A 15,221-nucleotide genomic window follows, 5' to 3' on the forward strand; every position below is an offset into this window, starting at 1 on the left:
GGAACAGGCAGTGTCTCTTCCTGTCAGAATCTTTCCACTCCGTCTGTCATGTAACCCGACTAAAAATAACTTCCAGGCACAGAACTGGCAGCCTTCGGTGTGCAGCAAGCCGAGCGCTCCCAGCTGCAGGCCTGGCTCCTGCCGCTTCCCAGCCCCGATTCTCAGCCCCGCTTCCCAGACCCGCTCCGGCCCCCTGAGCTGCGGCCTTCCGCCAGGGCACGGCGGGCCACCCTGCCCACCCCGGGTGGGCCCCCCTGGAGTTGGACGGGGGGCCCTGGAGGAGAAGGGCGAGCAGCCAGAGGTGCCCTGGCCTTCCTCAGCCTGCGCGTCGTACTTCACCCTCACGGCTCCGTGAACTTCGACCTGAGCGTCCTCCCGGTTCGGATGAGGAAGCTGGAGCCCAGAGAGCCTCGGTCCCCGTCGTTCAGCTAATGAGCGAGGTTCCAGGCCAGGCACCTCCATCGCCCCCGGCCTTTCCTCTTCCTCCCCAAGTGCCCCTTCCTCCTCGGCCATCCAGATCCGGGCCCCATGGTCCGCCTGCAGCATCCCTGTGTGACCCGGGACTCCCCCGTGTCAAATCGTGGTTGTCACCCTTGATGCTGCTGGGCCGTCCTGACTGCTCACCCCGGGCCCGGTGGCCTGGTGGGAAGCACGCCAGCTTGAGTCCCTCTGACGTGTGTTTGCGTGTGCGTCTCTGCTTCTGCCCCCGTGAGCTGAATGGTCCTGGGCAAGGTATGTGTGCGCCTCTGGATTGTCTGTGACGGGAGGCTGCTGCCACGCCGCCCTCATCCCGCAGGGGCCGTGTGGGATCATGCGGAACCTCTGTACCCCTCGTCTCCGGGACGCAGCCCTGCAGCCCCGGGAGAAACTCTGGCCCTCGGGCCAGGCCTCTCGTCGTCCTCAAGTCTTCGCTGTGCCCAGCCAAGGGTGACTGTGGCCCCCATGTGTCGTGGTGGGAAACCTCACTCTGCTGGCATCGCGGACTCAGCTGCACCCCGCCCGCACCCTGTACCCCGCCTACACCCCACCCACACCCCGCACCCCGTGCAGTGTGCCTGTCATTCGGCACGGCCGCCTTCGCCCAGGGACGACACCGTTCCACGGCTCTGCGGCGTTCCGTTATCCGTTTATTAGCGCAGCGTTGGTCCCGTTGCTGGTTCTGGAGTTTCACAGGAGTCCTGTTTGTGTGGACCACGGCCCTGGTCCACCTGAGCTGCGATTATTACAAAGAAAATGTAACTGTAAGTCACAGAGTGTGACATGTGCCTTCCATAGGAGCCCCAGGACACTATGTTACCCTGTGACCCTGCCATCGGGGGGCTGAGGGAACGGCCCACCTAACACTGTGGGTTTCTGTTATTGTTTTGGCTAAAATCCTGTCTTAGGAAACATTCACTTTTCCATTTTCGTAATGGTTCTTCCTGTGTACAACTGAACTTCTACAGATTTCTCCCTCTGATCTCCCGATCAAATGGTAAGGCTGCTGTCTTTGAGAACAGTTACTAGTGTTCAACGTCCGAGGTGGATTTTCAGCCTTTGGCACTTACTTTCCGAGTGGGTCGGGCAGGGAGATCCCCCTTGAGCCAGAGCCACAACTGTGGTCCGCGGAGAGCCACTGATCCGGCTGCCGTGCGGACGCTGACCGCGCTGGCCCAGTGCACCCCGGGCTTGGGGCCTTCAGGGTCAGAAGTATTTACTTGAGTCTCCTCGCTCAGTGAAGAGGTGACTGTCACTGACACCCCAGCCGCCCCTGTTTGGCCCTGTCGGGAGGAGGCCAGTGGCTTTGAACGGTGCGGGCCTCACCGGCCGGGAGCTACTGCTGAGCTCTTACCGCTGAGCCTTGTGGAGTTTCAAGGCGGGTCTTCTCCCTCATCCTTTGGCAAACTGCTGTGTCACACGCTTCATTTGCCATCAGAGTGTGAGTGTGTATATCGTTCTTTTTTTCCCATGAAAACAACATAGAACAAAGCCTCACTTTTAAAAATGCCATGATATTTTGCCACTGTTATGAAAATCTGTCAGCGCCGTATCTAATCTTCTGGTGCATAGGATATCAAAACAGGCACTGTTGAAGGCATTGTACTTCTGTTAATACAGAAATGTCAGTTCCGCAGTCTCCGAACCGGCTGCTCTCAGCCTCTTTCCAAACGGGAAGGAAAAAAATAATAAAGTTTCTTTTCCCTTCTGCTGTTACTGTTCTTCAGGCCTGACCTTCATAAGAAGACCCGGAGTAAACACTGCCTCGCTGAAATCTTGCGTTCGGAATACTCAAGTGGGATGGAGGCCGGCGTCGCCAAGGTCAAAAAGCAAAACAAACAGGCAGAGCCCGGCAGCCAGCCACGCAGCGCTGTCTGCCACCGGCGCCCAGCCTCAGCCGTGGGAAAAACTAAGAAACGTTTCTCGTGAAGCAGAAAAAAACCAAAAAGACTTAACTGGGGGACAACAGGACTACCCCAAAAAAGTTTTCAGTTCTTTTTTTTAACTCTGCCTCCACAGGCCGGGGCTGATGCCCTGTCCTTGTCGGGAGCCTTGTGGGAAGTAATGGTGCCACTTTTCCCTGAACACGATGTCCCCATCCCGGAGAAGTCACAGCCCTCATCCTGGCAGGGGCGGGGGTTACTGCTTACCTTCGTGAGATAGCTTATACTTCCTATCTCTTCCACCAGAACCATCTTGGCCCCCGGGTTGCAGGCATTTCTTGACCTCCGGCGAGGGCCTGGTGGGGCCGGCATCAGCGGGAGGCCTCTTCCTGCCACGGGACAGGGTTCTGAACAAGTCTCAGAGTTTTCATTAGCTGCCCTGTATCAGCCACATGGACTAGCATGCATTTTGGAAAGTAGGATTTTAGAAACTGGAATGCAGTTTGTGAAAGTGGAAAAAAAAAAAGACATCAGCTCCTCTTTTTGATGTACAGGTGCTTTGTGGGGAAGGACCCAGCAGGTTAGGGTGGGGGTCACCAGGCTCCGGTCCTGCCCGCGGGCTGCTCCGGACCCGTTGCGTTCACTCATGCGCATGGCTGCCTTGTCCGTGGCCACGGAAAACTCTCAGGGCTGATGGATGTACTGCTGCCTTTTCTCCGTTTTTTTCTTTTTCTTTCTTTGTTTTTTGTTTTTTGTTGTTTTTTTTTTTTTTACTGTTGCCTTTGAAGTCAAAGGGCACCAGTCTCTGTTTTCTCCCATCGAATCCCACCTTGTCTTCAAGGTTTGGGTCTGGGTTCTTTGTAGCCAGGCCCAGGCCTCAGTCACCCCTCCCCCCACTCTGTTTCCCTGCCAGGTTTGAAAGCCCTGCCCCCACCCGACCCCGCAGTGATTTCCCATTGGGACCAGGGACTCCAGAGGGGAGTCTGCGCGGACTGTTCGGACTCTGTCTGTTCCTCCACTTCCTCTGTTCTCTTGGCTGCCTGCCTCCTCCTCCAGCTCCTGCTGAGGGAGCTGAGGCCCCATTTCATTAAACCCTCCAGATCCACAGGAACTAAGTGGCCAGGAGCGGGTCATGAGAGTGGCATGGTGGCTGCTTGTGGGGTCCATGGAGGGGTCGGCTTCCTCGCCACCATCCCTCTCTGATAGGCAGGGTAGGGGCCGGAGGCGGCCCGGGGGAGAGGGCCAGTGGGAGCCCAGTGAGTACTAATCCTCCATGGTGTGTGGGGGGGAGCGCGGCGAGAGTGTGACCTCTTCAGATCACTTGTCACATACGCATTCATAGGGACGGTTGGTGAAATTTCTAACAATAATAATAATGATACTAATAGATCCCTGCGGCTCATGTCAAGCTGACTTGGGGAAATCGGCCACCTTTCTTTTACTTCTGTGCGTAACGGTTCACAGGATTTGGATGAGAAAAGGAGGCACTGAACTTTAGAGACAAAACCCAGCTGTGTGAGAAACAGGATTAAGGCGAGTGATTGGGGAGGATCAAAGGGAAGGCCTGCGCCTGCCCCCACCTACCCCCCAAGTACTCATTCCAAGAGGGGTCCAGTCCGGGTTCTGCATTCCTGCAGCAGCCAGGCTGGGACCTGCCCCTGCAGAGTATAAAGGACCAGAATTCTGAGGTGGAACTTGGGCTTGATCTGCCGACACTTAGGTGAGGGCTTCCTGCCATAGATGCTTCGAGGGCCTGTTTCTAAGCAGAATCAATATATTACCCCCAGTTAATAAAGAAACACGGATTTAACAGATTTAGGGTTAATATTATCTAAATTTAAATAACCTTAAAATAAATCTCTTTCTCCTATTCTGGCTCCTGACAGATTATACATTTCAGGCATCAATTAGGCGAAGCTTTAGCCTAATTCCACTGTACATATTCTAATTTTGTGTGTGTTTTTAATCGTGTCCTTTTTTCTGATTTCCCAAACTTACCTATTTAAAGTCACAGAGAATTTGGGCATCTCGTGGAGTACTGCACCCTAAAGCTTTTTCCCCTCGTGGGCTTGTCGAATGCTGGTTTTGCATCCCAAACCTCTCTGCGTTTGCAGCGCCTCCGAGGGGCCCATTCCCACGCACCGAAGGGCAAAGAGACCTTGGCTAGTGATCGAGTCAGTCTGGTGCACACAGTGTCTTCTGCTCTCGGAGAAGCCAAGAGACCACGAGGTCTCAGCAGAGGACATTCTGACAAAACCCAATGGGTTCCTCTGATATTTTTTTTTTTTTTCCTTTCCTGTAGTGAAGGGAGATGAGATTTAGGGAAGAGGGAGTCAGTGAGAGCCCCTCGAGGCAGGTGCATCCCACACTGCTAGGGACCTCTCTAGTCACCACTGCGGGCCCTCAGCACGAAGTCAGGGAAAGCCATGTGAGTCCAAGCATCGCCTCCATGATGCGGGAATTTAAAGCTTTTTCTACTGGAAAAGTGGCCCTGCTTGGACAGGGCGCTTCGCGGGTCTTGTTAAATTGCCTGTGTGACCATCTCACCTTATATCTTAATCCGCTCCCACCATGAGAGGAGCTCCGAGCAAGGCCTACCTGTGTGGGGGCAGTGGGACACCCTTCGAGTCTGCTAGGCTCCTCAGAAATTTTCAGAGCCCTAGTAACGAGGTTCACAGGGGAACCTAAACTTCCTTTAAACTTCACTGCTCTGACCCCGCGGAGCCGTTGGGGATCGGAGAAGATGCCTCCTGGGGGCCTCTGCCATTGTTCGGCCCACTGGGGGGGGGGGGCTTGCATTCATTCTTTCCTTTGTATTTTGAAAAGAGTCCACACCCAGCCTCAGGGTTGGGAACAGAGAAGCCAATTTAGTCTTCCAAGTGGATGAGAGCAGACGCCCACCTCGTCGCAGAGGTTGTGAAGCTATTATTACAGATGGGAAGTGCAGGACAATTTAAAATATTGTAATTATAAACTTGTAGGGAAGCCTTGTTCTTCATTAATGTAAGATATGAAGTCGCCTCCGAGGTACAAGGACAATTACATAGTGGAGAATGTGTCTGCGGTTTACACTGCCGCTGTGTAAACGCGGGGCCGGGCGCTCTGCTCTGCCTCCTTCGCTTTCACAAAATGAAAAGCACACCAGTGCAAGTTGTCCTTTGATAGATTTTTAATATGATTTTAAAGAGTTTTGTTTGGTCTCATTCTTATTCAATGAGATTAATTTAAAGCACTTATCCCCTGGGCTTAAGTCAATCCATGTAGGATTTCGGCTGGGTTTGTTGCGTGGGGGGTTTTGTTTGCAGGAGGCTATGAGAGACTCCTTTCCCACTTCATTAACCCTGAGTTGGGGACAGTCTCCCCTCGCCCCCCACCGCAGCCAGAGCTGGGGATTTACCAACCCCCATTCACATGCAAAAGAACTCGAAAGCCGAGAGGCTCCTTGACTTAATTAGCTGCTGTGCATTTTGCAAAATTAGAATAATACCCTCACCGTCCCGGGAAAGAAAAGCGGTTGGGGGGGGTGGGGAGGAAACAGTAGCAGGGTCCATTTGGGGAGGGTAGTTTAAACATGCCCTCCACCCCTCCCCCAGGAGGCAGCCCTCTCCCACAGCAATCCTGCCACAAAACTGGAGGGGGCCCTGCAGGGCCCCCAAACTTCTGGGCCCTGAGCCTGTCTTCTGCCCTGAGAGTCCGAGCTGCAGGTGGTGTGTGGGAGGGAAGCACCTGCGCCCACTTCCCCTGAGAGCCACCGGCCTCAGGAGGTGACCTTGGCCCTTTGAACATGAACTGGAGGCCTCGAGTCTGGCTGGAGCCTTAAATCCCCCTCCCCTGAGATCCTGGAGCCGCAGGCTGGGGCACGGGGCTGACGCGGGGATTTGGCTCCCTTCTGGGTCTCATCTACGTGCTCCCAGGGTCAAGGGGAGAAGTGAGAAGATGCGGGATTGGGGGGTTACCCATGCAGCATCAGGATCCCAGCGAAGGCTCGTCGGGTCCTGGCGGCGCGGGGCCTGAGCCGCCTTGGCGTTCGAGAGCGGCCGGAGCCCGATCTCGGCCGGAGCGCGGGGCGGAGGGGGCTGGCGGGGGGAGTAGCCTCGGAGCCCATCTGTCGGCCCCGCGCCCGACGGGCCGGTCACCAGCTGCCGGCGCCCTTGTTGCGGCCAGATGAGCCGGCTCAGCGAGGGCACCGCAGCCCGGCCCGCCGCGGAGCGAGCCCAGGCGCTGACCCCCGCTCCGGCCCCCGGGAGCGGCTGGGAGCCGCCAGGAACCAGATGGAGAGGGAAGGGGGGCGGTGGGGAGAGCAGTAGGCTTGCCTCACTGTAGAGACAGGAAGACTGAGGCCAGGGAGGGGAGGCCCCTGCCCGTGGACCCCAGCGAGGCCAATGGGCCCCCTGACCACAGCGCCAAGGAAGAGAGGGGGACAAAAATATCTCCTACTGCGGATGGAAGGAAGCCGGGTCCCAGGAGGGGAAATGAATCTTAAGGAGGGGCGGGAAAGAAGGGCTGAGCGCGGACAGGCGCATGGTCATTTGTAAGAAGTTTATTTCGACATTTAAAAAAGAGAGAGAACCCGAGGGCCTGCCTGCCGCAGGACAGGAGGCTGGGGGTCGGGGTGGTGGACAAGCCCGACCCCTTCCTGCCTCACCTGGGAGGGAAGAGGGCACAGGCCACAGACTCACTGATTCATGGACACGGTCACGGGCTCATGGGTCACGAATAAATAACTTCATATACACTTTGCACACCTTATGTACAGCTCTGCTGCGGCCCAGGAGGAGGGCTCCACACTCCCCTCCGCCTGTGGGGGTGCGGGGGGAGGGCCGGGTGTACAGCTGCAGCATGAAGGGGGAGCGGGAAAGAGTGCAGCGTCGGGGTCGCCCCCCACCTCCTCCCAGGAAGGTGCAGGGCGGGGCGCCTTGGGGAGCCGTGGGGGGGGTATGTACACCGGCGGGTGGGAGTGGCTCCTTGACCGCGTGGCGGGGACGGAGCCCGCGGGGGGGTGTTGGGGAGACTCAGTCCGGGTCCGGGCCTCAGTAGTCTTGGCACAGGGCCCTTCGGGGGACACTGGCTGGGAGTCCAGGGAGGGCCGGCCAGGGGGCCCCGGGGAAGGGGCGTTGAAACCCCGCGCCCCGCGAAGGGCAGGCGGAAGGGGCGCACGCGGAGCCCCAGGGAGGCGGGTGGGCGCTTCACCGAGGCTGCGCGGCGCGCGGGAGGACGCCGGCCAGCGGGGGCAGCGGCGGGGGCGGCTCGCTGGCGCCCTGGAGTCCGTGGATGAGGATGCGGGGCACCAGAGGTCTCTGCAGGGCTGGCGGCGGCGCGCTGGGCCCGCGGTACAGATACAGTGCGGCGCCGGGATCCAGGTTGGAAACTAGACTCTGCGGGTAGAAATAAGGCGACGGGAACATCCGCTGGAGCGCTGAGTAATTGCCTGCCTCCGCCAGCAACTCCAACCCGACTGCCGTCTGTCGCTTCCATTTAGTCCTGGGGACCGAAATAAACGCGGACGGCGGGGTCAGGGCTGTGGCGCCCAAAGACCCCTGCCGCTCACGAGTGCTTGGCCCAGAGCACCTTCGGGGAGGCCAAGAGGGACCCCACGGATTTGTTAATAAATAGCGGGGTGCCAGGCACCGTGCTCAGCTGTCACTTGCATCGGCTCCTGTCATCCGCCAGCCTTCGTGGCTGTTATCTCTGTTTTACAGATCAGAAAACTGAGGCCTTGGCCAGTTTTCGAGATGGTCTCCAAAGAGGAAGAGCCCAGGCTCTAAGCCAGGCTGTCTGACCCCAAAGATGGGGTTCTTACCTGACCACACTTGGCTCCGGAGATCACAGGAGACACTCGGAGCTGGGTGTTGGGGCTCCCCCTCCCCTGTGTATGCGCCCCCTGGGAGGATTTAGGAACTCGCGCCCCCCCCCCATGATGGTGGGGGTGGAAGAGGGCCCGTGGCCACTGCCCCATTGGGTGAGCTTCTGTGGAAGCGTGCAGACCGGAGTCTGCAACTGGAGAGTATGAGTACTAGCCTCACACCCTCTCCACCCGCTGCCCTCAGCACCCAGCTCCCCGGCACAGGAGGAGCCCTGCAGGCTGCGGGAACCCCAACAAACAGCCGAGTGTTGGCCTGGGACTGGAGGAGGCAAGGAAGTTGAGGCTACGCTTCAGCTGGGACCCCTGGGTGCGCCTGGCCAGTGAGGCTGGGCCAGCCTGCCCTGGTCCCACTGAGGCGGACACAGCCACACCAACCGCGTTTCTCTCCCTGAATTATTCATCATCATCATAATTGTGTAATTACTGTAACGGGCCTTAATTATTGATGCCCCGAGCAGTAATCGGTATTTATTATTAATGGGGAGACGTGTTCTGAGGCGTGTTTATGGAAAGCACCATTCCAGCTCACACTGAGTGTGCGAGTGAGTGTGGGTGTGTGTGAGCTGTGTCAGTGTGTGTTGGGGGTGTCTGTGGATGGGTGTGAGTGATTTCATCCTGTGATGGTGTTGGGGAGGGAGATTAGGAAGCACCAGCTTCTAGACCAGTGCCCACTGCCAGTTTCCCAATCACCCTCTCCCCAAGGAGCCGGAGCTGGGTCTGTTTCTTCCTCCAGTCCGGACTGTAAAGGCTGAGGTGTCCAGAGGAGCCCCCAGAGAGCTCAGAGAGCCCCCCAACACACACACATCAGGGCTGCCCCTTCATTCCCACACCCCCCCACAGGACTTTCTGGATACTGAGAGCACCACCCCTCCCCTGGCCTGGCACCCTTCCTGGAGAGCTCAGCTGCCCCAGCAGGGGCTAAGGCTGGTCCTGGTGGGGAGAGTAGGATCCTGGCTGAGGTAGGGGCAGGCTCCTGAGTCTGTCCGTCCTCCTGTCCTGGAGGGGGATGACTGGGCGCTGGAGACGAGTCCAGTCCTGTCGCTGTCCCTCACTGTGGACTTTGAGCAAGGCCTCTGCCCTGCAGGGCCTGAGTCTTCTCACTTTACAGAATAGGGAAAGTGCAGGGGTCCCCTCTGGGTCAGGCCAAGGCTTGTGGGTCCCAGGGAGGGGCAGTTAGGAAAGGAGGGGGCCCTCTGCCCGCCACCACCCTGCAGACAGGCCTCACCTCCGGTTCTGGTACCAGGTCTTGACCTGCGTGTCGGTGAGGTTGAGCGAGGCGGCCAGCTCCATGCGGTCCTGCACGCTCAGGTACTTCTGCCGCTCGAAACTGCGCTCCAGCTGCGCCAGCTGATGGTCCGTGAAGGCCGTGCGCGCTTTGCGGGGCTTCTTCAGGCGCACCGGGGGGCTGTCCCGGGAGCTGGAGATCTCGCGGTCGCCTTCCTCCTTCACTGCGGAGACACAGCGGTGCGTCAGGGCCCGGCCTCGCCTCCCGCCCGCCAGCTCCCTCCCCGCCCCAGCTGGCCGCCGGTTCGCTCCGCTCGTGTAAACGCGACTCCCGACGGCGGTGGCCCCACCGCACTCAAGCGCGTGGGGCCGCGGCCAAGTGGCTCAAAGGCAGACTCCCCGGCTCCCCGCCCCCGCCCCGCCCGCCCCAGACCAGGGCGTGAGCCCTGACGGAGGAGGAGGATTGACACCTCCGGGGACAGATGACCCAAAGCGAGAGGACCCGACCCGCTCGCTCTGCGCCGCGCTCCCTGGAGGGATGAACAGTCACCGTCCCGGAGCCCTGAGCCGATCGGCCAGGCGGAGACGCAGGGGGTGGAGGGAGGGGGTTCCAGCGGGTGCGCCGCGTCGGTGCGCGCTTCAGGGGTGCGGGTCTGTGCTCCGCATCCGCGCCCCGATTTCCTGGCCGCGTGCGGACCCGGAAAGGAAGAAGCTGAGGACCGGCATGTGGGGAGAAAAACCCGCGTGGAGAGACAAAAACCGGTTCGCCCCGCAGCGAATCAGTGTCCCGAGAAGCCAGTCACTGGCCTTGTGAGATGCGACGTCGTAGCGCCGGCCTCCGCGGTCCCTGAGCTACCTACAGACCGCGGGGCGGAGGGCGGAGCGCCGGGCGCCGGAGCCGGGAGCGCGAAGCTCTCGGAGAAATACCCGGCGCGTTTGCCCCTCGGCTGTGCGCGTCGCGGTGGCCCGTGTTTCCTTGTCAATACGCGCTCCAGGGTCGCGACACCCCGGCAGGGGCCCCCGCTCCTGAGGCCCGAGAACGGACCCGACAGGGGACCGTTTCTTTTTTCCCCCAGACGCCTTCGTTCAGCGCCGACTGCTCCGAAAACGCACACTTGATAGTACAAGCTCCATGATCTCCTTCCTTCCCTCCCTAAAGTGATGATCTAACCCACAAGACCATGTCCCCAAAGTTGGCTGCGCCAGCTGGGGTTTTCCCCCTCATTTTCCTCTGTTTTCCTTCATGGTGAGTTTCATTGTGCCTGGCGTGTGCAGTGACAGGGTTCAGCTGAATGCAAGTTGATTTCTCTCTGTAGGAAACAATAATCCGGTTAATTGAGCCACTAGGGAGTGAGACTTTTCGACCAGAAAGGCAGAGGTTCTCGGCCGGGAGGGCCCCAGCCCCGGGCGCGTGGAGGCAGACGGAGACGCCTCCCTCCTGTCTCCAGCAGGCTGGTGCGCCAGGCTCTCTCCCTGCCCTCTCTGAGCCGGGGCCACGCTGGGGTAAGGCCACCTCAGGAGGTGCGTTAGGCAAAATCTGGGTTGTGGCTGCGCCCGAAGGCAGAAATTGAAACGAGTGTGAGAAAACAGTAATTCAAACCTCAAACTTAATATCGTGGAAATCTGACTTTTTGAGGGAGCTGCTGGGACTGACTTCGGAAATCCCCAGCTTCTTAGGGCTGAGGTGGGGGATTGAGTTTGTGGGTCAGGAAGAACGGGTTGGAGACTCCAGCGTTTCTCTAATCCCTCTTTGACACAGGCTGGTGCCTTGAGGGGCACTCGGTGCTGCTCAGCCTCAGCCTCCCGGACAGTCTCAGCCCAGTGGGGCCTCAGACTCTGGTCTGGAGGCCACATCTCAGTGCCCCAGAGTCCCGGGCCCACTGACCCAGCCTACTCTGAGCAAAGCGCTGGCTCAATTTCTCCATCCGATTTATTTCTCCGCACACATCGGCTGTAGCAAGCAGGACCCCGCGGCAGACCGCCTTACGTCAAAGCCTGGTTTCAGTTTCTTTCAGTGTGACCCTTGAGGAGCCTTTGATGCCAGAAACAGGTGGGGCTGGCCTTCCCTCCGTACCCTCCTTGGAAGAAATTATTCTTAGCATGGAAGGTGGACGGGGATTTGAATTGCTCTGATGCCCACCCCCCGCTGGCTCTCTCTCTGGCTCGCTCCGTGTGTCTCTGTCTCAACAAGCCTTCCTAATTCAAGCCCTGAAAAACTCGCTTCCACATTGGAGAAACACTCCTGACAGTGTCTTGGCGGTAGATGTTTCTGCTCTCTCTTCCACCTTGGGGCTTTGTAAGTGCAAAGGCAGTGGTTCCTAGGGATGGGGGTGGGGGAGAACTTCACACCCTCTGCTCCAAACCTATTTAAGTGATACGTGGACAGCCGGCCCTCATCACTTCCCTGATCAGATATCATCAGGGACAGGAGAGGAAAATTGATATTCCAATTATCTTAAACGAAATCGTGCCTCAAAATCCCACCTACGGGCAAAGAAATGAAAGGAGACAAGAGCCAAACTATCTTCCACGTCCACCAGCCCCAGCCGTTGGCATGCGGTGTGGGAGACGCGCGCCCCTTACTCTAACCATAAAGCTGGGATGTTGCTGAGAATTATTAATATTAAACCGCTATCTTATAAATACAGATAGACATTGCCCACCCCCGCCTCCTCCCCCAGCACCTGCCTTTCTCCAGGGCAAGCCTTTGCCTCTCTAAAGGGGTCCCAGGGGGAGGGGCAGGGGTCGCTGGGCCACATGCCTCCAGACCTCGTTCCTGGCTTCTCGGCTTAACCGGCTCAAAGACACTCTCTGGCAGCTTGGGTGGGCAAGCAGAGGGCAGTGGGATGAGGAGTGGGGCCCCAAAGGGATTTCGGTTTGTGGTCAGGGCCTGTCCACGAATGAATTCTTGGTTGGGAGGAGAGTGTTAAAGGGACGTTCCCTAAATTCTTGCAAAGGCTTAGTGCAAATAGGAGGAGCAGGCACAGGGCTCCCAAGACAATAAGAAGGTTGCCTTTATTAGGGAAGTTTTGTCTCATGAAAAGGGTTCCTGGAAAATTAATTGCAAAACTGAAAGAGCTCTGAGCAGCCTCTGCCAGCCCCTAGTTTTCTGCTGGACAGGGACACAGGGCTTTACTCCCTCAATATCCCGAGACTCCGTCCCATCCTGCCTCCTGACTTCTTTCTAGAAAGAATTTTGCGCCTCTGGCTAAAGTCGAGGTAGTGGCTGGGGGTGAGAAAGAAAATTAGGGCCTCTTTTCTTCTTTCCTTCCCCCTTTCCTCTTAATCCTAATCTGGTCTTCCTGGTCAAGAGGACAACAACAACAAAAAACTCCCGGTGGTGGAAAAGCAGCAATTCTAATACTGGGGAAGCGGGGCCGGTCACTTGCCAGTTTCTGGGTCCCACACACAAGCTGAAGTTGGCTGCTCGATGCACTTGAAATCCAATTCAGTGAGAACGGTGGGGTGGGTGCAGGGTCCTCCCCTCTCTGACCCAGACCTCTGAACCTGCTCCCGGTCAGCTGCCTGGCTGATCTTTCTACTTTGAAGTGAGCCTTTCTTTTTAATGATTCCCAGGGCCCAGGTCACACTGGGCCCAACGGGAGGGAAAGCTCAGTTCCTCTTCCCGCCTACAAGTTCAGATTAAAGGGGAAAATTCTGACTGTTCTTAAGGCTCCATCTGAAATATCCTGCTAGGTTTTCACCCTTATAAAAAGGCGTTCAAGCAGAACCCTCTGGACCTTCTATTGCTTCTGCAAGATCTTTTCCCAGAGACACTCTAGCCAGATAGGAACTTGCTCCTGCCCACCAGTGCTGCTGGGAAAGTGGTCCCAGGTGAAGTTTAGAAAGTTTGCTTGGTGCATTTTGGGGAATCTTTCCTGGCGCACACAGTGTCCCTCTTGCACTTTCTCCACTGCGCTCTGCTGCTCAAGGCATAGCCACGGGGCCAGCTGAAAGGTTCAGACAAGACCAAAAGGTTCAGCCTGGGCCCCGGGGGAACTCCGAGTGAGCATGTACATATTCCTATATGCTTTAAGAAATATAGCAGTTCTTAGAAATGTAGCATGCCCCCCCCCAAGTTTTCTCCTCCTGTTTTCTTACCTTTATACTCGGAGTCCGACGAGGCGTTACTGCCACTTTTGTCCAGCTTGTCTCTAAAGTCCTCCCCAGCCTTGGCCACAAGACGGCCCCCAGGCTCAGGGGCGGCCGACTGCCCGCTGCTAGAGTAGGGTGCACAGGCCGCTAGTGGTTTGCAGTCGGCAAGGATGTCCCTGATCAGAAAGGAGGAGGTCACGGTGCGCGACTGGGCTGGGGCCGAGAGCTGCCCAGGTTGCAGGTGGGAGTCCAAACCTGGGCCTGATGCCCCGCCAGGCCTCGGGGTGCCCGTCTCCAGACAGTCCCTTCCTGGTGAGGCTGGTGAAGAGCAGTCGCTGCTGCTCTCCGAGCGCGGACTCAGCTCCAGGGGCGAGCGGCAGTCCCCAAGCAAGGGGTCCCCCTTGGGAAGGGCGGGGCTGCCCGCACGGTGGGAGAGAATGGAGTCGATCCCAAAGCCATTGGAGCCTTCCATAGCCAAGCTGCGACCTGTCTTCCCCAAAAGCTCCCCACCCACCCCCAACCCCAGCCGCCGCTGCCCCTGCCCCTAGCTGCGGGCTGGCATGGGGAAGGCGGGCAGGGAGCCTGCGGGCACCTTGGATGGAGTTCAGCCTTGGGGGAGCCGGGGAGCTCTGGGCCAACCTCCTCTGCGCATTAGATCCAAAAGGGCTCAGCGCGTCTTCTGCAGCATCGCGCCGAGCTGCCGAGCCGAGGGGGGGTGGTGGGAGTGTCGGGGAGGAATGGGAGGGAGGGTGCGCCAAGTTGGGGAGAGCAAAGGGGGAGATGGACGGCCTGAGCGCCCGTTTGGCACAGAAGAGATGCGAGGATGTTGGAATCTAAATAAAGAACGGCTTTAAAAAAAAAAAAAAAAAAAAAAACCCAAACCGCACGCTTCCTCCAGGCTAGCAGCCGCTGAGGGCAGCGGGGTCAGTACCGCGGATAGCAGCGGGCCGGAGCCGCGCTACCAGTCGCCGGAACGGAGCGCACCTGGCGGCGTCAGCACCGCGGATAGCGGCGGCGGCGGCGGCCCGCGGCGCATGACGCTCCACCTGGCCAGGGAGGTCCTGTCGCCGCGCTCGCACCGCTCCAGGGGCCCGTCAGCACCGAGGACAGCGCCTCCGGCTCCGAGGTTCTGCTCGCAGCGCGTCCTCCGCGCGCGCCTTCGCCTCCCCCCCTTCCTTTAAAAAATGAACTTGTGTCACTTTTACTTTGGGGCTGGGGTTTTTTTGTTTCTTTTTTTTTTTTCGTTGTGTTGTGTGTGTGTGTGTGTTTTTTTTTAAAGGGGACTCGCCCACGTGTCCCCGGAGTGATGACGCTGATTGGCTCCGGCCGATTTTGGGGGTGATGTCACGGTTCCGCAAGCCGCTGCCCGATTCCTTTTCAGTTTGATTAAAAGAGACACTGAATTAATTACACCACAGACCCAACTGTTTACCGGCGATTTCCACACGGTTTGCTTTCATTAGGCCGGTGATGAGGCTCCTAATGAGGGTGATTAGCCGAGGGGGGCACGGGCTAGCCGGGAGGGGTCCGGAGCCGGCTGCCGCTGCCTGCCGCTGCCGGTGGGTCGGGTTGGGAGGTTTTTAAAGTTTTCTCTAACCTCTTCCACAGTTATTCAAATTACTCGTCCTCGGGGCTGTCAGAAATCCTTTCTTCACTCCCCCCGCCCCCCACCTCCGTCG

The 15,221-nt window shown here is 58.1% G+C and overlaps 2 protein-coding genes across 2 annotated transcripts in view; one reads left to right on the forward strand and one right to left on the reverse strand.

Moving 5' to 3' along the window:
* Window positions 1–4,230, forward strand: part of DDX31 (DEAD-box helicase 31) — a 70,921-nt gene extending 66,691 nt beyond the window's left edge. Inside the window, exon 20 of the mRNA XM_059410457.1 lies at window positions 2,205–4,230. Coding sequence (XP_059266440.1) covers window positions 2,205–2,406 — 202 coding nt within the window. The 3' untranslated portion in view covers window positions 2,407–4,230. The remainder of the gene's footprint in view (window positions 1–2,204) is intronic.
* Window positions 2,809–14,758, reverse strand: BARHL1 (BarH like homeobox 1). Its single transcript, XM_059410463.1, has 3 exons — window positions 13,549–14,758; window positions 9,449–9,671; window positions 2,809–7,841 (listed from the first exon to the last, which is right to left on the reverse strand). The coding sequence occupies exons 1-3, from the start codon at window positions 14,012–14,014 to the stop codon at window positions 7,547–7,549; spliced, it is 984 nt and encodes a 327-aa protein (XP_059266446.1). The 5' UTR covers window positions 14,015–14,758; the 3' UTR covers window positions 2,809–7,546.
* Window positions 14,759–15,221: the final 463 nt, after the last annotated feature.

The sequence above is a fragment of the Mustela nigripes genome, chromosome 9 (assembly GCF_022355385.1).
Source record: "Mustela nigripes isolate SB6536 chromosome 9, MUSNIG.SB6536, whole genome shotgun sequence".
Classification (NCBI taxonomy): domain Eukaryota; kingdom Metazoa; phylum Chordata; class Mammalia; order Carnivora; family Mustelidae; genus Mustela; species Mustela nigripes.

Excerpts from the sequence above, each read along its gene's own strand:
- BARHL1 (XM_059410463.1), bottom strand. The coding sequence starts at position 14,014 with ATGGAAGGCTCCAATGGCTTTGGGATCGACTCCATTCTCTCCCACCGT. Across the intron at positions 9,672-13,548 it reads GTCGGACTCCGAGTATAAAG|TGAAGGAGGAAGGCGACCGC; the intron begins GTAAGAAAACAG and ends GTGTCTCCGCAG. Across the intron at positions 7,842-9,448 it reads ACCTGGTACCAGAACCGGAG|GACTAAATGGAAGCGACAGA; the intron begins GTGAGGCCTGTC and ends TTCGGTCCCCAG.